Below are 20,154 nucleotides of genomic sequence, written 5' to 3' on the forward strand. Positions count from 1 at the left end.
GGAGCCTTAGATATGAGCCCTGAAAAAGCAGCCTTGCTTCGGCAAAGGTTGCAGGCTCATATTATATGTAACTGAATGATCGCTGCCAAAGCAGGTGAGAATTATATTCTAAAACCTGAGCTTGAAAAGGCACATAATGGACCTAATTTAATGGATGCTGCTGGCTGAGGGACATATCTGCATTAAAATACATGTAAAGGACTTCTACTCTTAGAAATGTATTGTATTATCATATCAAGCTCACAGGCTCTGTGGTAGAATTTTCTTCACCTATCATCTGATATGCTGAATTTATAGTGCAAATACTACAGTTTAGAGTCCCTCTCTAGCACACATAATGTCCTTATATTTACATGACAAGCACTTATTTATTACATTGAGCTCTCTTGTTACACTGTACTTTTATTTCAGAAACAAAAATTTGCACTCAGTGTTCATTTTCCTTATAAAAAAAGAGTTTTCATTTAGATTTTTAAACTTTTTAAAGCAGCGGGCCAAAAATAGCTCCAGTTTTACTTGTTTGTGAATTTTCTCAACATGCCAGTAGTCATTTTGTTGTGTAGGTGTCACCGTTTTTCAAATAGTATATATCTCATTTTGGAAATGAAACTTCTCAAACCACACAGCAAATGTTTCACGGTGAGCTCTGCCAATTACACAGAGGAGTTTTGGAGACATTTTCTAAACACCCTGGTCTGCCAGTCTTACCCTCCTCCGCCTCCTCCTCGATCACTTAGAATAATCTCATTCCCCACATGCGCATCCCATTTCCAGAATGAATATGAAGTGTTCTTCAACTATTCCAGCCGCCCTTCAAAAACTTCTCCCCCCCACCCCCCCACCCCATCCTGTGGCAATTTTTAAAGGCTGTTCAAGCCTCTGGCTAGTCACTGCGGTTCTTGTCAGACTGTTATTGGCAGAGGGCCAAAAGCTTTTGTCACCCCACCTACCCCTCCTTTACCCAGTTACCCTAACCACCACAGTCACTCTTGCACACACACCACATCCCCTACCAACTGCCCCTTTACAGTCTCACTGCCTGTCTCACCTCCCTTCTCCAGCTTCCAACTGTGACCTGCACTTTGTCCTATAATTAAATGGCTCCTCTATATATAAAATGTAGGGCTCTTCCCAGACTTTTCCAAGCCCAGTTGATCACAGGCCATCACAGACAGTGCCACCTGTAACCTTTGGCCATTACAATCTGTGGCAGCCAGTGCGACAGACCAGGAGAGGCCAAAAAAAATAAATAAAGAAAGTGTTCCTTTTTTTGTGTGTGTGTATTCGTCTGCCAACTTGTGGCGTCACAGTATGGCGAGGTTACACAGGAGACAGATAGTGTGTCACCCCTTGGCGGTAAACAAAATGGCTGTGCAATAAAGTCCGCATTTAGGAGGTCATTTTGCTGCCCAAGCCTCCCAGCTGCCAATCCATTCGCCCCCGCTGCATGACCCTGGTGCTACTTTCTGTACACTTAACCTCAACCAAGGTGGATTTCAGCTAAAAGCCTCACAGCCCTGGGTGTTTATTGGAAGGACAGTGCAGCCTCATAATGCTCTGAGTAAACCCATTTCCGCTGATCGAACTCAGGGCAACACCTGGAGAAAAACAAAAGGTTGAAGATTCAGTGGGCTTCTGGTAAATTGGTCTCAAATCTTTTTGTAAACCCCTAGTTCCTTTAGGAGGTAGTCCGACAAGGCACTCTATCATTTTTTCAAAAAGCTATGAAGGCTACCTGAACATTGATCAGACAACATCACAAAACACTGATGTGTCTAAAGAACAATTTTGAGTCTTGGGCTGACCCATAAAACTTCTGGTAATTTTCAGCATTTCTTTGCAGTAAAATCTCTTTTTTAAAAGGCACACTGGAGCTCATAAGGCTCATAATATCCCTTGGAAAGGTTATGGTGCTCCCAGGGGGATAGCATATGGCTGGCACAAGGTGTCTTGGAGGTGTCAAGCACCATTTCTGGGTATGGGAGGTTGGGAAAAGTTGAGGGCAAAGGCTCATGGGAAAGCTACGCCAAGGAGAGGTTGCTAGGGCAGGGCGTTTTAAAACCTCTTACTGAGGTCACGGCAGCGCAGTTCTCCCTACCTATGCAAACAACCTTCACTTTAAGCATAAAAGGGTGCTAATGTGTTGCCATAACATCCAAAGCATCCAAAGACCAAAGACATGTGAGTCATATGTACTGGAGATTCTAAATTGCCCGTAATTGGGAATATGAGTGTCTCTGCAAAATGCTGCATCCCTTATGTTACAGTTTCCTGAACGTTCTGTATTTTAATTGATGATGACATTATTATACCCCTTTCCCTGGCTCGGATTTTTGTACCTAATATCAAACATGCAGGGTCACATTTGTTTGTCAGAACAGTTTGGCTCTGCTCTCTGCACACCTTACTTACTACCTGTTGCATGAGTGCAGTTTATTCTACTGTTGCATTTAATGTAAGTCAAAGCCTAAAGTTTAAAATGTTAATGTTACAGACAATATTTTGCAACATGTATGAATATGTTTTCCTCATGTAAGCTCTTCTCCTTCCACTGGGGCTTCCCTACACACGATAGCTACTGACAGGTGCGCCTTGTTTTCCTCTGACACAGATCTCTTAGGATTGGGTGGATGGCAACGAAAGAGTGAAGCTGGGAGGTAGATACACACTGGGGCATTTACATAATAGTTCTGCAGTTCCATGCAAATTCATGTGATTCCCTACCAAACATCTGCAATGCAAGCATAGTTTAGTATGCATGAGTTTCAGGGGGGAAGGGAAAGAGAGAGAGGAAAGTCGTGAGAGGAGGGACGAAGAAAAAGAAAACGGAGATGGAGGATTTGAAGGATAACTAGTTTAATCGGGGTATTTTTAGAACCTAAACAACACCTTCCTTCACACACACACACACACACACACACACACACACACACACACACACACACACACACACACACACACACACACACACACACACACACACACACACCCTACATCTTGTATACTGCCCCCATATGTCTCTCACCATTTAAATTAGCTTTTAGGTATCGCAGTGTCTTTGCTAGTTTAAGACCAACGCAGTTGTCAATTTCTGCTCGAGCGCCTTCGTCGTTTAAATAGCAAATGCACTTGCGCCCATCGGCGTGCTGGTCTTACAGAGCGGTGTGTTCAGGTGCATTCTTGGCGTATTGCTATCTTGAGGCAGCGGAAATTGATCGCGCCATTGACGAACAAAAACCTGGTCTAAAGTCAATAACGCAGCATTTCATTGTTATTTTAACAGCACATTAGTAAAATGCGCCTAGGCTCGTGCACAGCGCGCGCACACTACAAACATGCAAAACATTAAAAATAAAAATATTACAATGTGAAATAGTATCATGATACGATCTGCTCGCGTGCTTTCACTTCATGCACAAGCAGATCAGTTTCTTCTCCTGAAAATCTCTCCTTCCTGCTTAGCAAATCCGCCATCATAATAGCGATGCACCAAGGTCCAAACGCGCCTGGCTTTTAAAGGGATTGGGAGACGACACTCAGATTGGTTTATTGCATGTTACGCCCAAAACACACCTATTTTTAATTAAGACACTAAGTACAACCCTTTTGAACCATGTGCCTGACGCACACTCCCTTTTTTTCTGCCGTTAAACTAGCAAAAGTGGATTCGTACACGCCCTAAACACACCTGCGCCAGGTGCTTCACGCTATGCGGTTAGATCGCTAAAATAGGGCCCCTTGGGTTTTCCCTTTTTGTTCTCATGGTGGATTTTGCTTTAAGATGTAGCCAGTATTCTAATGCAGAAAGCTAAAGGGGTGCAGTGAGCTAGAGAGAGAGAGAGAGATTGAGAGAGAGGGAGGGAGGGAAACCTTACTGATGACACATGGAATCAATACTGTTAGGATTTCAGCATGGTGAAAAACAGATTGGTTGCTATAGACTTGTTTTATAGCTGAGGTTGGGGGGGGTGTGTGTCTGTGTGTGTGTCTGTATATCTCTGCTTCTCTCAAACATGCATACATAAATATATGGGCACATAAATAAGTTCACTCTAAATTATTACATACTTACGGTATATGCCAAATGCACACATAAAAAGCAAAAAACTATAAAACTCAACTGCACCCATATGCAAATACAAACTACTTGAAATAGAAAGTACTATATGTACATATTTATGCAAACAAAAATACATGTTATGTCTCATACATGTATAAATACATACTTACACAAACTTACACATGGACAAAATTGTTTACAGAGGCATAAATACACAAGCACAAACCTATACATACAACATACAAATAACCTAGTCATAACACATACTACAATGGACACACGCCGGCACACTAAATGGACCTGCATCTTACATATGTGTGTTGTTGGTCTTCTGAATGGTATGAATCAATGAATGGCAGTAAAGTGGTTGAGGTAAAAGCCTGTAACTTGTGGCTGACGCATTAAAACTTCATCTAAGGTAAAAGATTGCTGCCAGAGAGATGGGCTGAAGGCTGAACATAAACAGCAGATAGCAGAGTTTAGAGGAGGCCATCAACAAGGCAGCATTTGCTCGAAAATTTGTATTTTTCCATCGTCCTACAACAGAAAACAGCACAATTGACTCATTGTTGTTGTCTTTTAAATCAAAAATCGATGAGGGAGTGATTTCATGTCATTCTTGTGGATTTAATGTTAACCAAAACATTTTTTAAATCTACACAATATTGTCTTAGAAGATTAAATTGATCTGATTTTTAAGTGGAGTTCAGACTGTTTGTTTTTCCCCCCACATATACCCTTTTTTGGGGGGAATGCTGCATTGTGAGATACAATTACCACACCTTTTAGTTATTAGAACAACTGCAGCGCTGTATAATTTTGCCCAATTTTCCAGATGTGGAGACTGGAGCAAGTGTTGCTTGCCTGAAACATACACATATACATATACATATACATATACATACACATAAAATTACACAGCAACCAGGCTGCTCTTGCGCAGTTTGGAAAGTCAGAACACTGCGCTTCTATATTAGCTGGCTACCAGTAGCCTTTACATATATTCCCTAAGTAATTACTAACTTTGATTTAAAAATGAGTTAGATTTGCCAAACTGGCCCTCACGTAAGTGGCATTAGTTATATTTTAGAGTAATTTAAAGACCTCGGTCAGGCTTTTGTTGTAGGCTGGATTAAACAAGAACACTGATGTTTAGTTATTAGTGGCCCTTGTTGCAAATAATTTTCCCATTGTAAAAACTCTATCTATATAGGCCTCAGCTCATTTCACACGACCTGTGTGCTCTTAATAGAAATAATAGTTAATCATAATTGTTAATCATAATTGTCTTTGGCTGGACATTTCATTCACATTAGCTGCTTAAGTCCCAGAAGGTTTAATCTCATAGAAAGTGAATCAAACTTAAGCAGCCTTTTGTGGTAGATTGACCTTTGTCTTTGCAGAGGCCACACTGAGCTACCAGCACCACTCAACCTGATTCTGTACTGTTCTTAATAGGCAAAAAAACTTGTTCTTACAACATTTATCAAATGTGAAATAATCAGATGTTGTTTTTGTGCAGTAGTTTTAAGATATTTTTTGTTTTGTTTTGTAACCTGGGAAATAATGTTTTAGAAATTGGATTTTCTAAAAATAAATACTTTACTCTTGCATGACATTAGACAGATGGTTTAAGGCAATTTGCTACAACCTCCTCAAAGTTGCTCACAGGGTAGAGGGACCAATACCCATCCTTGGAGAATTAACAACTTCCCTGCCCCGGCTGCAGCAGGGAGTCACTGTAAACAGGGCCTGCCAGAGAGTCCTGGAGCCAAAATGTAGATGTTGTTGACACACACACTCTAGAAACCAAACAATGCATCAATGCATGAAAAATGTACTCCTGCATAAAGTCCTGTCCAACTTTGTTTTTTTCCGACTAGACAAAGATAAAATATTATTCTTTTTGAAGTTCTAGACATCAAAAACAGTTTTGATCATCAAGCCCAACTAAATTGAGGGTGTTTTAACTGTGTGTGTGTGTGTGTGTGTGTGTGTGTGTGTGTGTGTGTAGTGGGCTTACTGTTCACCTCCTAAAAGGGATTTTTAATGTGGTCCCTCAGGTCATAAGTAGTTGTTTTTCTCCTCACAAATACAACTTCACATATTTGCAGTGTGGGAAGAGCTGTCTGTAACAGTACGGTGTGTATGAGTGGAGGGAAATATCTTGGTGTATTAAAGTCACTAGTCTCATCTCGAAATGATACTGTATACTTAGAAGGGATCGACCGATACTGTTTTTTCAAGGCCAATATCGATTATTAGTAGTTAATGAAACCGATAAACGTTATTTGGAACCGATATACATTCACAGTGAAAATAAAAATCTTTAAGTCAAAATTAAGATTTTGGAACGTTACAAAATCCAAAACTTTTTAAAAATGCTTTAAGCACTTATTTATTAAATTAGAAACTTTCAAAACTGAAGCAGAGGGACAGACACAGAGCCAAAGTAGCGCACTTTTTAATTAATTAACTTTATCGGTTATCAGGCAAAAATGCCGATAAAGATAATCTGCAAACTGCCAAAAATGATCGGTCTATCCCTAATACTTACCTGTACCTTCATTCACTTTGTAGGATTCACTGTGTTCTTTTAAATTGTTTTTGGCCCATTGTGGCATGTGTGTAGCTGTGCATGTCTATGCCCACAGTTTATATATTTTGGTCCTGCTCTCATTTCATTCTTATGGCGCACATTTCCATCTCCCCTGCCCTTTGCTGCCTTTCTCAAGCTCAGTAATTCAAATGCATTAGTATCAATATTGCATTGGGAAATGAGCCAAATTTAAAGCTTGACCATGTCAAAGTGAGAGTCCCTGTGACTGCCACCACTCAGTTGAAATTGTGCTGGGTCTTTGGCTGTAATTACTGGAGCCTGGCAACTGGTTAATATCTGGAGTGATGGCCAGATATTAAAAAAGATATTTCTAGCTAAAAATATATTCATTGCCCATCAGTGGGAATAACCTAGAATTTATTGGATAGACTTTGTCACAGTCAGGCACACATTGTATTTATTTACATGCATTTGCTTAAAGCTGTTTTGAGTATTAAATGTTAAATATTTCAATTCCACCTGATGGCAGAAAGTCTTGTTACAATTATGTCTAATAAGTAAAGTAATGTATGACTTACATATTAGCAAATACTGAACAACATTGGCTTCCCATTGGGGTTGCACTTGATGAATGTAAGTCATTTTTCACTTGCCTTTTGTATCTGGTTTAGTGGACCAGCTTCTGGGAAAAATACACTCTCTTGCTGCCATACAACTAATCTTCTTATGGTAACACTTGGGAGTTGTAAGTTAAGTACTTTACTACAGGGCAACTTTATAATACCATTGCCCTGTAAATTGTGCTACTGAGAATTTGATGATGCAGCTCCGTTGTCACAGGATTGCTGCTAATAATGATGCCCCCCTCATTACAAAGGCCAACGGGTCAGCAAAAGGTGGTTTGGTGTGTTAGCATACAGTATTAAGTTACTGTTGCCAGTGGTGGCAAATGAGTTGGTAGTGCTTTTACTTTTCCAATGCTTATCTTGTGCAAGCTTACCATTCACTAACTTTTGCTAATTAGCTAGATTTCCCTAAGAAATTAGTTAAATTGTTGCAGTCGTCCTAGTTAACATTGAAGTACGCAACACATGACCATTGGCAGTTTCCTCTTGATCACAGCCTATAAAGTGGAACCAGCTGATGTAATGGTTTATGAATCGATCTGCCTCTCTGATAGCATTGCCAGAATGCTAAATACTCGTTCCTCTGCCCATTTCGAGAGGCAAAGTGATGAATACTTTTAGCCAGAGTTGACAGGTTTTCCCATGGAAGTGCGAATAGCAGGACAAACTGCTGTGCTTTTTATATCATATCTTCCTTTTAAGCTAATGGTTGCTTCAGCAACATGTTGGCATCTCTGTTTAGAGTTGCCTTTGCTGTTACGGTTAAAACTTTGCTTTGGTGAAGTTTTAGCCTTTCCCTATCACTCAGGGATTCATAAAGACTATGTGTAGGCATGTATGTATCTTCTTTTTATGCTTCTTTATCTATTCTTATTGTTTTATTCACAGTTCAGAAAAGGCAGCGTTAAGCTGTGTAGACAGTGTCTATGGTTGAACCGGAGCCCGCACTTGGCCTTAGGTTATGTTTGGTGAGGCCGTTCAACAACAATAGCTGTTGTAATTGTGTTTTGAAGTTTGTATAGCAACCAGAGGTGGAGATAGAAAGCCATGCCCTAAAGGAAGGGCCATAAATCATAACCAAGGCACTTTGTGAGCATAGATAGAGTAATTCCCCACAGGCACGGCAAGATTCCCTCTACCTCCACCAGTGTTTACAGTCAGAACAATAGTGGCATCATTCAGGTCTCCTAGATAATTTGATACCCACCCATTCTCTCTATTCATGTTTCTGTATTTCCCTCAGTTCTCATTAATGACATCACCTGCCCTCCAGGCCAAGAAAAAGGAAAAAAAAAAGAAAGAAGAACAAGCAAGAACACACATGTTGGTCGTGTGTGTATAGTATTGTGTTGAAAGATGAGCTGAGCTCCTGAAAGACACACTTTTTTTCTGGCATGGCATCGCCACAAAAGACCTATTGTTGATCTATCCCTTTGTGTTTTTGTAAGTGCACGTTCTTGAATTTCTCTGTTTGAAGTTCAGATGTGAAGAATGGGATTGTTTTCAGAGGCCAGTAGCTGTATACTGTGTGTTTGTGTCATAACTGGGGTTTGCTGCATGCGTTTATGGTTTATTTTAAGTGTGCCTGCTGCTGCATTTATCTTTCTGTTTCATTTTGCCAGTTGAAGAGCTTGGTCCAGTAGCTGTGAACAGTGGGGTGCTTGTATATGTCTGCTGTCTGAGGTGCTTGGTTACATTGCAATTAGCTGTGGTTGTCTGCCTCTCCCACAAGGCCTCAGTCACATACGTAGCCCTGTAAAGCAGCTTTGTATATTAACCTTTCAATTCCTCTGACAACTTAGCAGCTTGACATGGCTGACATAATCACTCATTTTTTTGAGAAAGGCGATTTTCATTTTTTTTCTTTAGATTGTTTTTTTTTTTTTTTTTTTTTTTTTTTACAGCTGACGTACCATCATAGTGGGTTAGTCAGTGTTGCCCTCATTTCTACTCCAAATAACATATTATTGTTATTAATTTTATATATATAAAAAAAAAAAAATATATATATATATATATATGCCGGGCCGTAATCGATTATTTCTGTTTACAATTTAATGCAGGCCTAACAACCTTTCTGTTTACATATTCTGTTATGTTTTGCACATTCAGGAAGTGCCATGTGCTCAGTGCTGTAGTTTTATGTATCCAATTTATTTAGTATTAGAGCACTGAACAATGTTTTGTTTTTGAAGCTTGAAAAGCTATGAAATAAATATCCTATATGGTTTAACAGAAAAATGTATTTGGCGCATCGTGATGCATTGAGATATCGAATCTAATCAAATCACTGACATGATAATTGTAATCGAATCAGGAGATCAGTGAAGATTCACACCTTTAAAATATATATATATATATATATATATATATATATAATTATGTAAGGGAGGCAGTTTATAAATTCTGACTGTATATCCCTCCATTCCATTGGTATAGTTTGCCTGTAAAGTTGTCTGTCTTAGACTGTAATTCTGATCCTGATTGCATCTGAATGATAGAGATTGTAACCGTCAGTCAGTTAAGCTATTTTTTTAAATGACATTGAGTTCACATTTCAGACACTGACACTCGTGTCAAAAGTAACTCGCAGTGAGTTAGCAGGCAAGGGTTTTATGAAATGTTCAGGGACAGTTTGAAAGTGGATGTTTCATGGTTCAAAACTATAAACATTTGTTGACAGAATATTATCTTTAACCTTGAGGTTACCCAAAAAAAAAAAGTTGCTTTAGGGCATCCACAATAAACTGCACACTGTCTGCACAGTTTGTACTATATAGTGCCCTGTTAACCACCCAGTGTGCAGGTAATTAATCTCACTTCTAGAGAGTCGCCCTCACCCCTCGTGTGGGCTCAGCTGAGTAGCAGCATCCCTCCAGCTGAGAGGAATTCAGTGTCTTGCACAAGGACACTAAAGCAGATCAGATGCACCTGGGTCCTGTCATCTGGGTCCTCTGAGAAGGAACAGTTTTGTGTTTACAGCTCGATTGCTGACACAGACATTGCTTTCATCAAGAAATTGACAAACTCATTAAATTCATGTCGTGGATGTCTCTCACGTCTCTTTCTTTATCTCTTTATTCATGTCTTTTTAATTAAAGAGTATGTGTACCCACTTGGTGGTGGCTCTGTGCTGCACCAGACATCAATGAGAGGTGTGTGTGTGGGTGGGTGGTTGGGTGGGTGGGTGAATGGGTGTGGTGGGAGGCTACCGTAGTCCTTCTGTGTAGCTTGGGGGATTAATGGCAATTTGACTAAAACAAAGAGACGGTGCCTGGAATATCATTGGGTGCCTTTGTAATTACAAGGCATTGAGAGAAGCAAATAACGACAAGATCCAGCAATTAGGAAAAAGAAAAGAAAAAAGAAAACAGTGACTCCCCTGCTAATTAAGGGATGTGAGAGGACCCTGGTTGAGAGATGGGGAGGTTACATGGTTTGGGGTATGTGACGTTTTGCTTCAAGTAGCGTCACCGACAACCTTTTACCTTCCTTCCATTTATCAGCAGCAATGAGAGGTTGTGGAAAGCACAGTTTGTGGCCTAGTCTGTTTTTTGTTTTGTTTTTAAATCAAAATGTCCTGTCTAGATAGATAGATAGATAGATAGATAGATAGATAGATAGATAGATAGATTTTTATTGAAATTACAGTGTTACAGCAGCAAAATATCAGACACAGCACACATACAGAATATACATGAAATAATAATATGGGCAGTCCTTTACCTTTTCTCTGCAAGTTTCCTGTCAAATTCTCAAAAGTAATACATATAGTTTGGCACCATTTTATTTAGGCATTGTTCTCCCATCTAGAACTGTTGCAACAATCAAACTATTATGTTGTTTTACCTCAATGTCCCAGAATGTAAATGCTAAGTAGTCATGTTTGTTATGTGCGTAAAAATGTATTGCGTCTGTGTTTGGAGCTATGATTGTGGATTGTGGAAAAACAGTATGAATGTCAACCAACCACCCTTGGATAAAAAAAAAAGGGAATTACAAAAATGTCTAATTTTCCCCATCTTTCTTCCTGTCATTTTGCAGAGTGCCAAGCCGTCCTGCGTGAAGATCCCAACCTTCCCTGCGCGGTTGGGGCCTCGGCTCTCCAGCCAGGTCAAAGATCAGTCCCACCCCACCCCTCCCTGCCCCCCCCCCCTTCCCTACTAGAGCCAAGATGGCCACCAGCGGTGCCCCTCGCCTCTCCTTGCCGCTCATGCTGCCTGCCACCACTCTGCTGCTATCACTGCTGCTCACCGGCTCCCACGCCTTATGTAAGTATCAAGATTCTGACTGGAGAACATTTCCTTCCTGGAGCCTTTCATAGGGATAGTTCAGCTGCTTTTTGCTACTGTCAGTTTGCTTTTGGTGAGCATGTAAAGGCATGTATTACTATCTCAAATTGTTGATACCTCATCTTGGAAAGGCTGTCTTCATCTCCAAAAGTTTTGTTGTTTATAGGAGGTCTCTGCTTCTGCCTTAAGAAAATAAGAATTTCAATACAATCTTAAGAGCTAGGTTTGACTTGTAATCCTAAGTGGCATTCTTACTTCTGCATTTGTATTTGCAATATACTTAATAATGAGTGAGCATGTAGGGCCTCCATGATTTTGCTCAAAGGCTCAAAGACTACAAGGATATGTAACTTGCTGGACAAGTTCCCCTTTGAAAAGACTGAACATTTTAAAATAATGGATGTCTCAAAATATTTACCATTTGGACAGATGTCTGTCCGTATAAATCATCCTCCTTAATCTTCCCCCTCCTCTCCGTCTGTGCCTCTCTTGGTAAAACATTTGCTAAGGCAAAAAGAAAAAAAATAGTTTCTTCATATTGCACTTAAATAACACAGTAAGTTAATAATTATAAGTTAATAAAGTGCTTTTTAAAAGAGGTATACATACACATTATATGCACTCAAATTAGCAAAATGCAAGATGCCATATTCAGATGCAAACAAACTGCAAAGCTTGATTAAGTTTGCAGACATAATGAAATGAGGAATTTGTAAACAAAAAGAATCAATAACAAATTGTGAGCAAGATATGATAGCCAAGATAAGATAGCCAATGCGACATTTTAGGCATACTGCTCCACAGTGTAGGTGCCCCAACTGAAATTTTGAGGAATTTGAGTCGTGCCAGATTTTCTGAGGTGATTTGCGAGAGAGATTGCATTTTTTGCCTTGTTCCATCCGTCTGTCTTTTCATTTGTCTGAGTTTCTGACATTCAGTGAGTGTGTTCTCGTGGTTCAAGATAACATGAGAAGGACTTGATTTTTCTCATGTTGCAACAGAGCTGTCTACTTTTAATTGCATGGTTGTTTGTCTGTTAGTATAATTTGAGTGCCTTTCAACTCAGCTAGCTGAAAACATCTGAAAGTGCACTCAGACAGATGTAAAACAAATGTCTTTGTTCTCTTCCTTTTTTTTCGCTGACTGCAAGGCCACACACTCGTTTTCAGAGTGAGAGGAAAGCAAAGGCCAAAAACATTCTCTTGACATGTTGCATAATGAAGACAAAGTTTGTTGCATCTTCTCGTCTTCAGTTTAATTGAAGATTCACTATGTTAGACCTCAGTTTTTCACCTCCACTTGAACGTATTCACAGCCTCTGTTTGCTCCCACTGGTTTAAATAACATCCAGTGCAGTCTGCTTCATCATTGATGGAGATTAGCTTTCCCCCACTCTCTCGCCCGCTCTCTCTTACACACACACACACACACACACACACACACACACACACACACACACACACACACACACACTTACAAATACACTAACAGCAGGTCTCTATCCCCATCTGTCAGTATCTGCCAGTCTTTGTCTGCTCTGCCTATGAATATGATCGCTGTTTTTGTTGAGCTCTCTCAGTCTGTCTCATTGTCTCTTGCTCATGTTCACACGTTTTTTGTTTTTTTCTTGTCTACCCCCCTCCTTGACACACACACACACACACACACACACACACACACACACACACACACACACACACACACACACACACACTCCCCGCTGTTCTGTCTCATCTCTTTTTGGGGCCACACAGAATTGCCCCACAATTATGTCTGGAAATATATGCACACACTCACAGTCTACCTTCTTTTGCTCTCTCTGATTGTCTTTCACACCCACATGCACACACACACACACACACACACACACACACACACACACACACACACACACACACACACACACACACACACACACACACACACACACACACACACACAGACACACCCACATGCACATGCACACATGAATACACTAAGCCCAGTGGTGCAGTTGTCCAATTATATTCACTTCCACCTGGTGGACTGAGAGCATTGAGGAGGGGGGGGACAAAGACACCAACCTCCACCTCGTATCAACACTTACCAGGCTTTCACAACACGCACACCCACACTCAGTGGATGCCACCCTTTTGCAGAAAAGCCCAGCTGAAAGCATGATGTCATTCCTTCCTCTCACACCCCTCCCTCTCTCTCTCTCTGCCCTCTATCCCTTCCATTTAAACTCATAAATCACAGTGAGAAGGAGACATTTTTAATCAAAAGAGAAATAAAGATGGCTTAATAAATCCGCTACCCCAACCGTAATAATGCTTGGCTCCCTGGTTTGTGTACATGTTTATATCTGCATGTTTGCATGGAATTTTTGCATGCAGGCGCACACATACGTGTGTGTGTGTGTGTGTGTGTGTGTGTGTGTGTAAAGTCTGCATTATACGTGCGTTATGTGTTAGGTGTCACCTGAGCTTTGTCATAGGTGGCTATAACATATTTAGCAAGTAGATCTATACATTTTGTCATAGCACAGCTATAAAATAAGATGGTAGTGTCTTTTATTTTATTTATACGAAAAACCCAAAGTAATTGTACTATTACTAGTACTAAACATGTACTATTCATATATTTTTGTTTGTGTGGACCTTTTAGCTCAATTGCCTGTCACCCAAGAGTCCATAAATAACAGTAATTAAGAACAATAATGTATACATTTGTAATGTAGACACCCAGAGACCTTTCTAGTAACAATAAAGATAAAGACCAAACCATCAAGCTATCACCATATGTGTGCATCCATGTTTTGTTTTGTTTTTTGCTCCAAAACACTTGCCAACAAGTATATTATTTACTTTTTTCATAACACATTATCAAAGTTAATTTCTGTCATTGGGCATTAACTGGCAATCATTTTGAAAGTGGAAATCAAATCAACTATCTATAGAATTTATCCAAAATTGCAACTCAGGGTGCTTTTTAGTCATGATTTAAAGGAGAAAAAAGCTTTAAACATAACAAAGACCCAACACAACTGAAAGTTGTAGGAGTAAAATATATAAACCAGTATATTAGACAGTCTTTCATTTTTTTTAACTTCAAACACCTAAAAGTTGTGTTTCTGACACTGTAACAGAGGCTGATTAAAATTTCTCTGTGGATATTGAAAGTGTAAGTAATTACTGAAGTTATTAGACGTATGAATACCATCTCGTAATATTAGTTTTTTTTATTTTTTTATCACGCACACACACACACACACACACACACACACACACACACACACACACACACACACACACACACACACACACACCGGACTCAAAGACCTTTGGGTGCCGAGAATGACTTTAACAAACCTTGGCTCAAACGTACAGCTCTGCCACTTTTAACAATTCCAAGTATGACAAGTCCTGTAATTTAATTGAATATTCTGCTTTAAAAGCTACAAGGGAATTTTTAGCTGTTTTCTGTTGTTGTCCTTTGGGGGATGATAAAGGTGCAACAAGAAGCAGCGTTTGTAATCTGGAGGAAAGAGTGTTTTTTTTGACAGGGAGACAAGGTTATTTTTTTGCGTTCTTTTCTGGCCTTTCACTTCCGCCTCACTTATTCCTCCTCTTTTCTTTTGGCCTTTCTGAGTCCTCAACAGTAGCATTCTTGGCAAAGTACTCGTAATAGTAATTGGCCAGAACTCACAGTGATGGGGTGAGGGTGTTCAATTATTTATATTCCTTTGAAGTTGCCAATTGGAAAAAAGAAATGCAGCCCCTTAGTGGAGCTGTTATTTTCTTGTTCTTGTTTACTACATCTCAGTCTCTCTTTCCCTCTCCCTCACTCACGCCTTATCTTTTCCAGTGAAATTACATTTGAGCCAAACACTGTCAAGTTAATTCTGTCAAATTCAATTTGATGTGCATCCTGCTGTTGCATGTTTGGCCCCATACTTTACTTTTTACAGTTTTCCACTCAAATGAGAAGAAAACAAGTTAGTCCCTGCCTCAAGTAGCCTGTTGGCACTGTCTGCATTCTGAGAGTTGTTGTAGGTTGAATTCTCAGAGCTGTACACTTACAAATGGTAGAGGTAAACAATTTGATTTAGTGGTGCAATAAACCATCTTTCCTCCTTTTTAGAATTCCTTTCAAAAGACCTAAACCTTCAGTTTTGTATTCACTATAAAGTCGACAGTTTTCTCTAATCAAAATTAAAATTTATGTGCTCCAGGTGTGAGCTTTGGGTGCATCTGCAGTCAAAGTGTTTGCTTGCTGGACATGTATGAATGTTTTCCGTACAAGATGGCTAAACAGTGTTGAAAAGAAACCTCCACATTGAACTGACTTACAATGCAGTGGATGCCTATTGACTTCCAATTTGGTTCCGAAAGTTAAAACATTGTGGCAATAGTATTAGAAAATATTGAGGCAATGTAAGTTCTTTTATTGAAATGTACCTCTAAAAGCACAGTTTTGGTCAGTACAATTGATCAAATAGCTGTCCCCCAAGCTTGCATCTACAGCTTCGGGGATACTTACATTATATCTCTTCTTTTTTGCCATTATCTCTCTTTCTCAGTCTCTTTTCAGTAACATGCTCCAGTAGTTTGAGCGATGTTATATGAACTCAGTTTGACAGAACAATAGGAGTGATTGAAGTGCGTGAAAGGCGCTATCCCTCTGTGTTTTTTTTTCTGCCAGCAGAGATGAATTCAACACACCACTAAGGTGGCTTTTAAAATTGTAATGCCTTCAATGCTTTGATGAACAAGTTTAGATCTTCAAAGGTTTGTAAAACTCCACCCAAAGAAAGATATTCCTCGATGCCGATTGTTGGTCTGATCATTTTTCATACCTTCTTCCTCAGACTGCACAGGTGGAGACATTTCCTTATATATAGCTTTACTTGGATTTAAATTAATTTTCTTTATTCTTGTCCTTTGTTTTGATCAGACCTATAGCACCTTTGGCAGTTGGAGGTGTCCTCTTCATTTAATGAGCCAACAAGTATCAATTGCCTCAAGTGAGTCTCTAAATGACACAAAATTCTTCCCATTCCACCTCCACTGTGTGCTCTGTTGCCATTTTGAAATCAGACGCATACTTAAGCTTAATTCCCCTTCCCTCTCTCTGAGGAATTTAGCCTATTTACTTCCAATGGGCGGAATGATATTACTTTTTTCTTAGCCTTCAACAATGGTTTCAATGGGACCAATTTGTGAAAATTACTAGTTTGCCACTCTTTTTAAAAATGCAGCTTCGCTGTGACAGCAATGTGGTCGGCAACGTTTTTCACCTCTAGGTACTCGCACTCCAGAACTTATTTTATACTGGGTTCCCACATCCTGGCACAAGTCCCTCATGGACTGCAAAGCCTGAGCCCTGCGAGTTTGCCTGGAGTGCAGTCAACATGCATGGCAAACTGCATGATGCAATGGGGAAGGCTTTGCACAAAAACATCACATCTTTACTCATTGTATGTACCACTGGTCCCTGAAATCTCTGTTTTCTCAAACCAAGTGAATACATTTCCTAATGAAGTAACATAATTTAATTTATTGGCAGTTGAAATCAATTGCTTTGAGAATTGTCTTAAAAGATGTGATACTGTTTTTAAGTTAGGCCTTTCTTTCCACTCGTATCATGAAAATGTCATTTCTTACATTTTTTGTTAACACGTTACAATTAGGGGACATTAATTAGCATTACTTGATGCATTAATAATCATTAATTAACCATTAATTACAGTTAAATAAGGTGTCTAATAAACATTTATAAACAATGTTCGTGTTTGTTCATGTTAACTAAGGTAGTAATTGATGCATTATTTACCATTAGTTAAGGCCTTAACTAATTGTTAATTACAGTTAACTAAGGTGTCTATTTTACCATTAGTTAATGCAGTAATAAGCCTTGACTAACTGTTAATAACAGTTAACTAAGGTGTCTATTTTAACATTAGTTAACAGCTAACTACAGTTTCTAACTATCATTTACTACAATATTGCTCACAAAGAGCATTAATAACTATGGTTAAGTGATGTTTTAGCAGCACTATTATGCATTTATCAAGTGATAGTTAGGGCCCTATCTTGCACCCGGCGCAGCACAGCGCAAAGCCCGATGCAAGTGTCTTTGCTAGTTTAAGACCAACGCAGTTGTCAATTTCCCCTCCAGCGCCCACATCGTTTAAATAGCAAATCACCTGCGCCCATCTTTGCGCCCATGGGCGTGCTGGTCTTACAGTGAGATGTGTTCAGGTGAATTCTTGGCATATTGATATCTTGAGGCAGCGGGAAGTTATCATGCCATTGACCAACAAAAACCTGATCTTAAGTCAATAGCACAGCATTTCATTGTTATTTTAACAGCGAATTAATAAAATGTGCCTAGGCTCGTGCATAGTGCACGCACACTATGCTTGTTACACACACACACACACACACACACAGGGAAGCGCAGCAGCACACAAACATGCAAACGATTACAAATAAAAATATTACGGTGCAAATCCGCCATCATAATAGCAATGCACCAAGGTAAAAACGCGCATGGCTTTTAAAGGAAATGGGAGATGACACTTTGATTGGTTTATTGCATGTTACGCCCAAAACACACCTATGAATTAATTAAGACACTAAGTACAACCCTTTTGAACCATGCACCCGGCACACGGACCCCTTTTTTCCGCCGTCAAACTAGCAAAAGTGGATTTGGTCACGCCCTAAATGCACCTGCACCATGTGCTTCACGCCGTGCGCTTAGATCGTTAAAATAGGGCCCCTAAGGTGCATATGTTCTCAACTTTACAATAAGGCTATCAAAAAGCATTACTAACTGTTTAGTTATGGTTTAGTAATGCTTATTCAGAATTATTATACATTAATCGAGTGATAGTTAAGGTGCATATGTTCTCAACTTTACAATAAGGCTATCAAAGAGCATTAATAACTTATGCTTATTCAGTATTATTATACATGAATCAAGTAACCAGTTGTGGTTAAGTAATGCTTATATAGCATGCACAATAATGTATGTAGGTTGGGCTTTAAGTTAATGTCTACATGAAGACAAAGGAACAAGCAAACCTCTGCATGGAGACTATGGAGTCTTTTCACTGATCTCACCCTCTACCAAAAGTAAGTCATATGTTGGAGGATGGACAAATATAGTGGACAAAAGTACGTGCACAACCATAACCCGTAAATAAACATTTTCTCATAATGAGATGGCTTTGCTGTGAACCTAAGTGCTCATATTATGCTCATTTCAGGTTCATAATTGTATTTAGAGTTTATATCAGAATAGGTTTACATGGTTTAAATGGGGTGATAGAATGATTATATAGGGTATTTCACACTGTTCCTTAAGGTCTCCTAATAGGGTATTTAACACTGATTTGGCTGAAAATGTCCCGGTTGCTATTTTATGGGCCCTTATGTATCCCTGTGTTTTGGTCCTATTTGGAACGAGAGCTTTTCTTCCAAATAGGGTATGCTCATGAATATTTAGATGAGCTGCACGCTGATTGGTTGAGCGAACCACATACACATACATTGGAGACGAGACAGCAGGTCTCATATTTCAGACACTGCAATGTTTCGTTACTAAATTCACTTCTGAGACTTTTTTTATGCGAGAAATCAACTATATTAAGCTCAAATATGGGCCGTTTTACGAAAATTGATGGCTAATTGCAAATTTGGTAAGACGTGTCGGACTTTATGAGCTCCACACAGTTTGACGATACAGCGGCAGCCCGCTTGCTCCATACCTAGGGCAAAGTCACCGTTTCTGGGTTACTGGACTACCGGGGCTCGGGGCTCCGCGGAGCTGGCCGGCTGCTGGCATAACTATAGTATATTTACACTTTGAATTTCGTCAAGGCATGTATATTAGAGTTTAGATTCTCGGCCCGAGCCCGAGCCCGAGCCCGACCGGACCTCGGGTCGGGCTCGGGCCGTTATTTTCCGTCACATCCTCGGGCCGGCCCGGGCCGGACCCTTGATCAAGCAATTTTTATTTTTTTTATCCATTACCTTATTATCCTATTTGGGTGGGGAGAAAGCTATGCCATAATCAGAAATATTATAAATGTATATATATATATATATATATATATATATATATATATATATAGGCTATATATATATAGGCTATATAAAAGTAACAAATGTTTACAAAAGTTAGGCTGCAGTTACAAAATGCACCACTTCATGCGCGGAGTCTCCTCCTCTCGCACGCATCACACCGGGAGCTTGAAGATGTAAAGGAAAAAAAGAAAAACAGGAGAATTAACTTTGAGCAAGTGTGGAGGAAAGTCGGAGGTATGGAAGCAGTTTAAACAAGTCGTGGGCAATGACAACAATATGTTGTTCATTGTTTCTTTTTTTTTTTTTTACGTTTCTTCATTCGGATCCACTTGCGATCCGTTCCATTCTAAACAAACAGCGCAGTTTACATGCTTCGTCCTTGTTGTATTATTCTAAACAGATTTCTGTAGTTCAAACAACTCTGAATTGTAGTTGAGAACGTCAGTTATAACGGCCCACGTATTAAAAATTGTTGGGTTTAAATCGGGCTCGGGCTCATAATTACAGTTAATGTGTCGTGCCGGGCCGGTCTCGGACGCAA

General features: G+C 39.6%; 1 protein-coding gene across 21 annotated transcripts in view; it reads left to right on the forward strand.

Moving 5' to 3' along the window:
* The window catches only part of ptprsa (protein tyrosine phosphatase receptor type Sa), a 248,176-nt gene that overhangs the window by 98,448 nt on the left and 129,574 nt on the right, over positions 1-20,154 (forward strand). For all 21 annotated transcript variants that reach the window (XM_036007429.1, XM_036007432.1, XM_036007434.1 and 18 more), the window contains one exon: positions 11,291-11,517. In XM_036007429.1, coding sequence (XP_035863322.1) covers positions 11,421-11,517 — 97 coding nt within the window. In that variant the 5' untranslated portion in view covers positions 11,291-11,420. The remainder of the gene's footprint in view (positions 1-11,290; positions 11,518-20,154) is intronic.

This window comes from Sander lucioperca, chromosome 11, assembly GCF_008315115.2.
Source record: "Sander lucioperca isolate FBNREF2018 chromosome 11, SLUC_FBN_1.2, whole genome shotgun sequence".
Lineage (NCBI taxonomy): Eukaryota > Metazoa > Chordata > Actinopteri > Perciformes > Percidae > Sander > Sander lucioperca.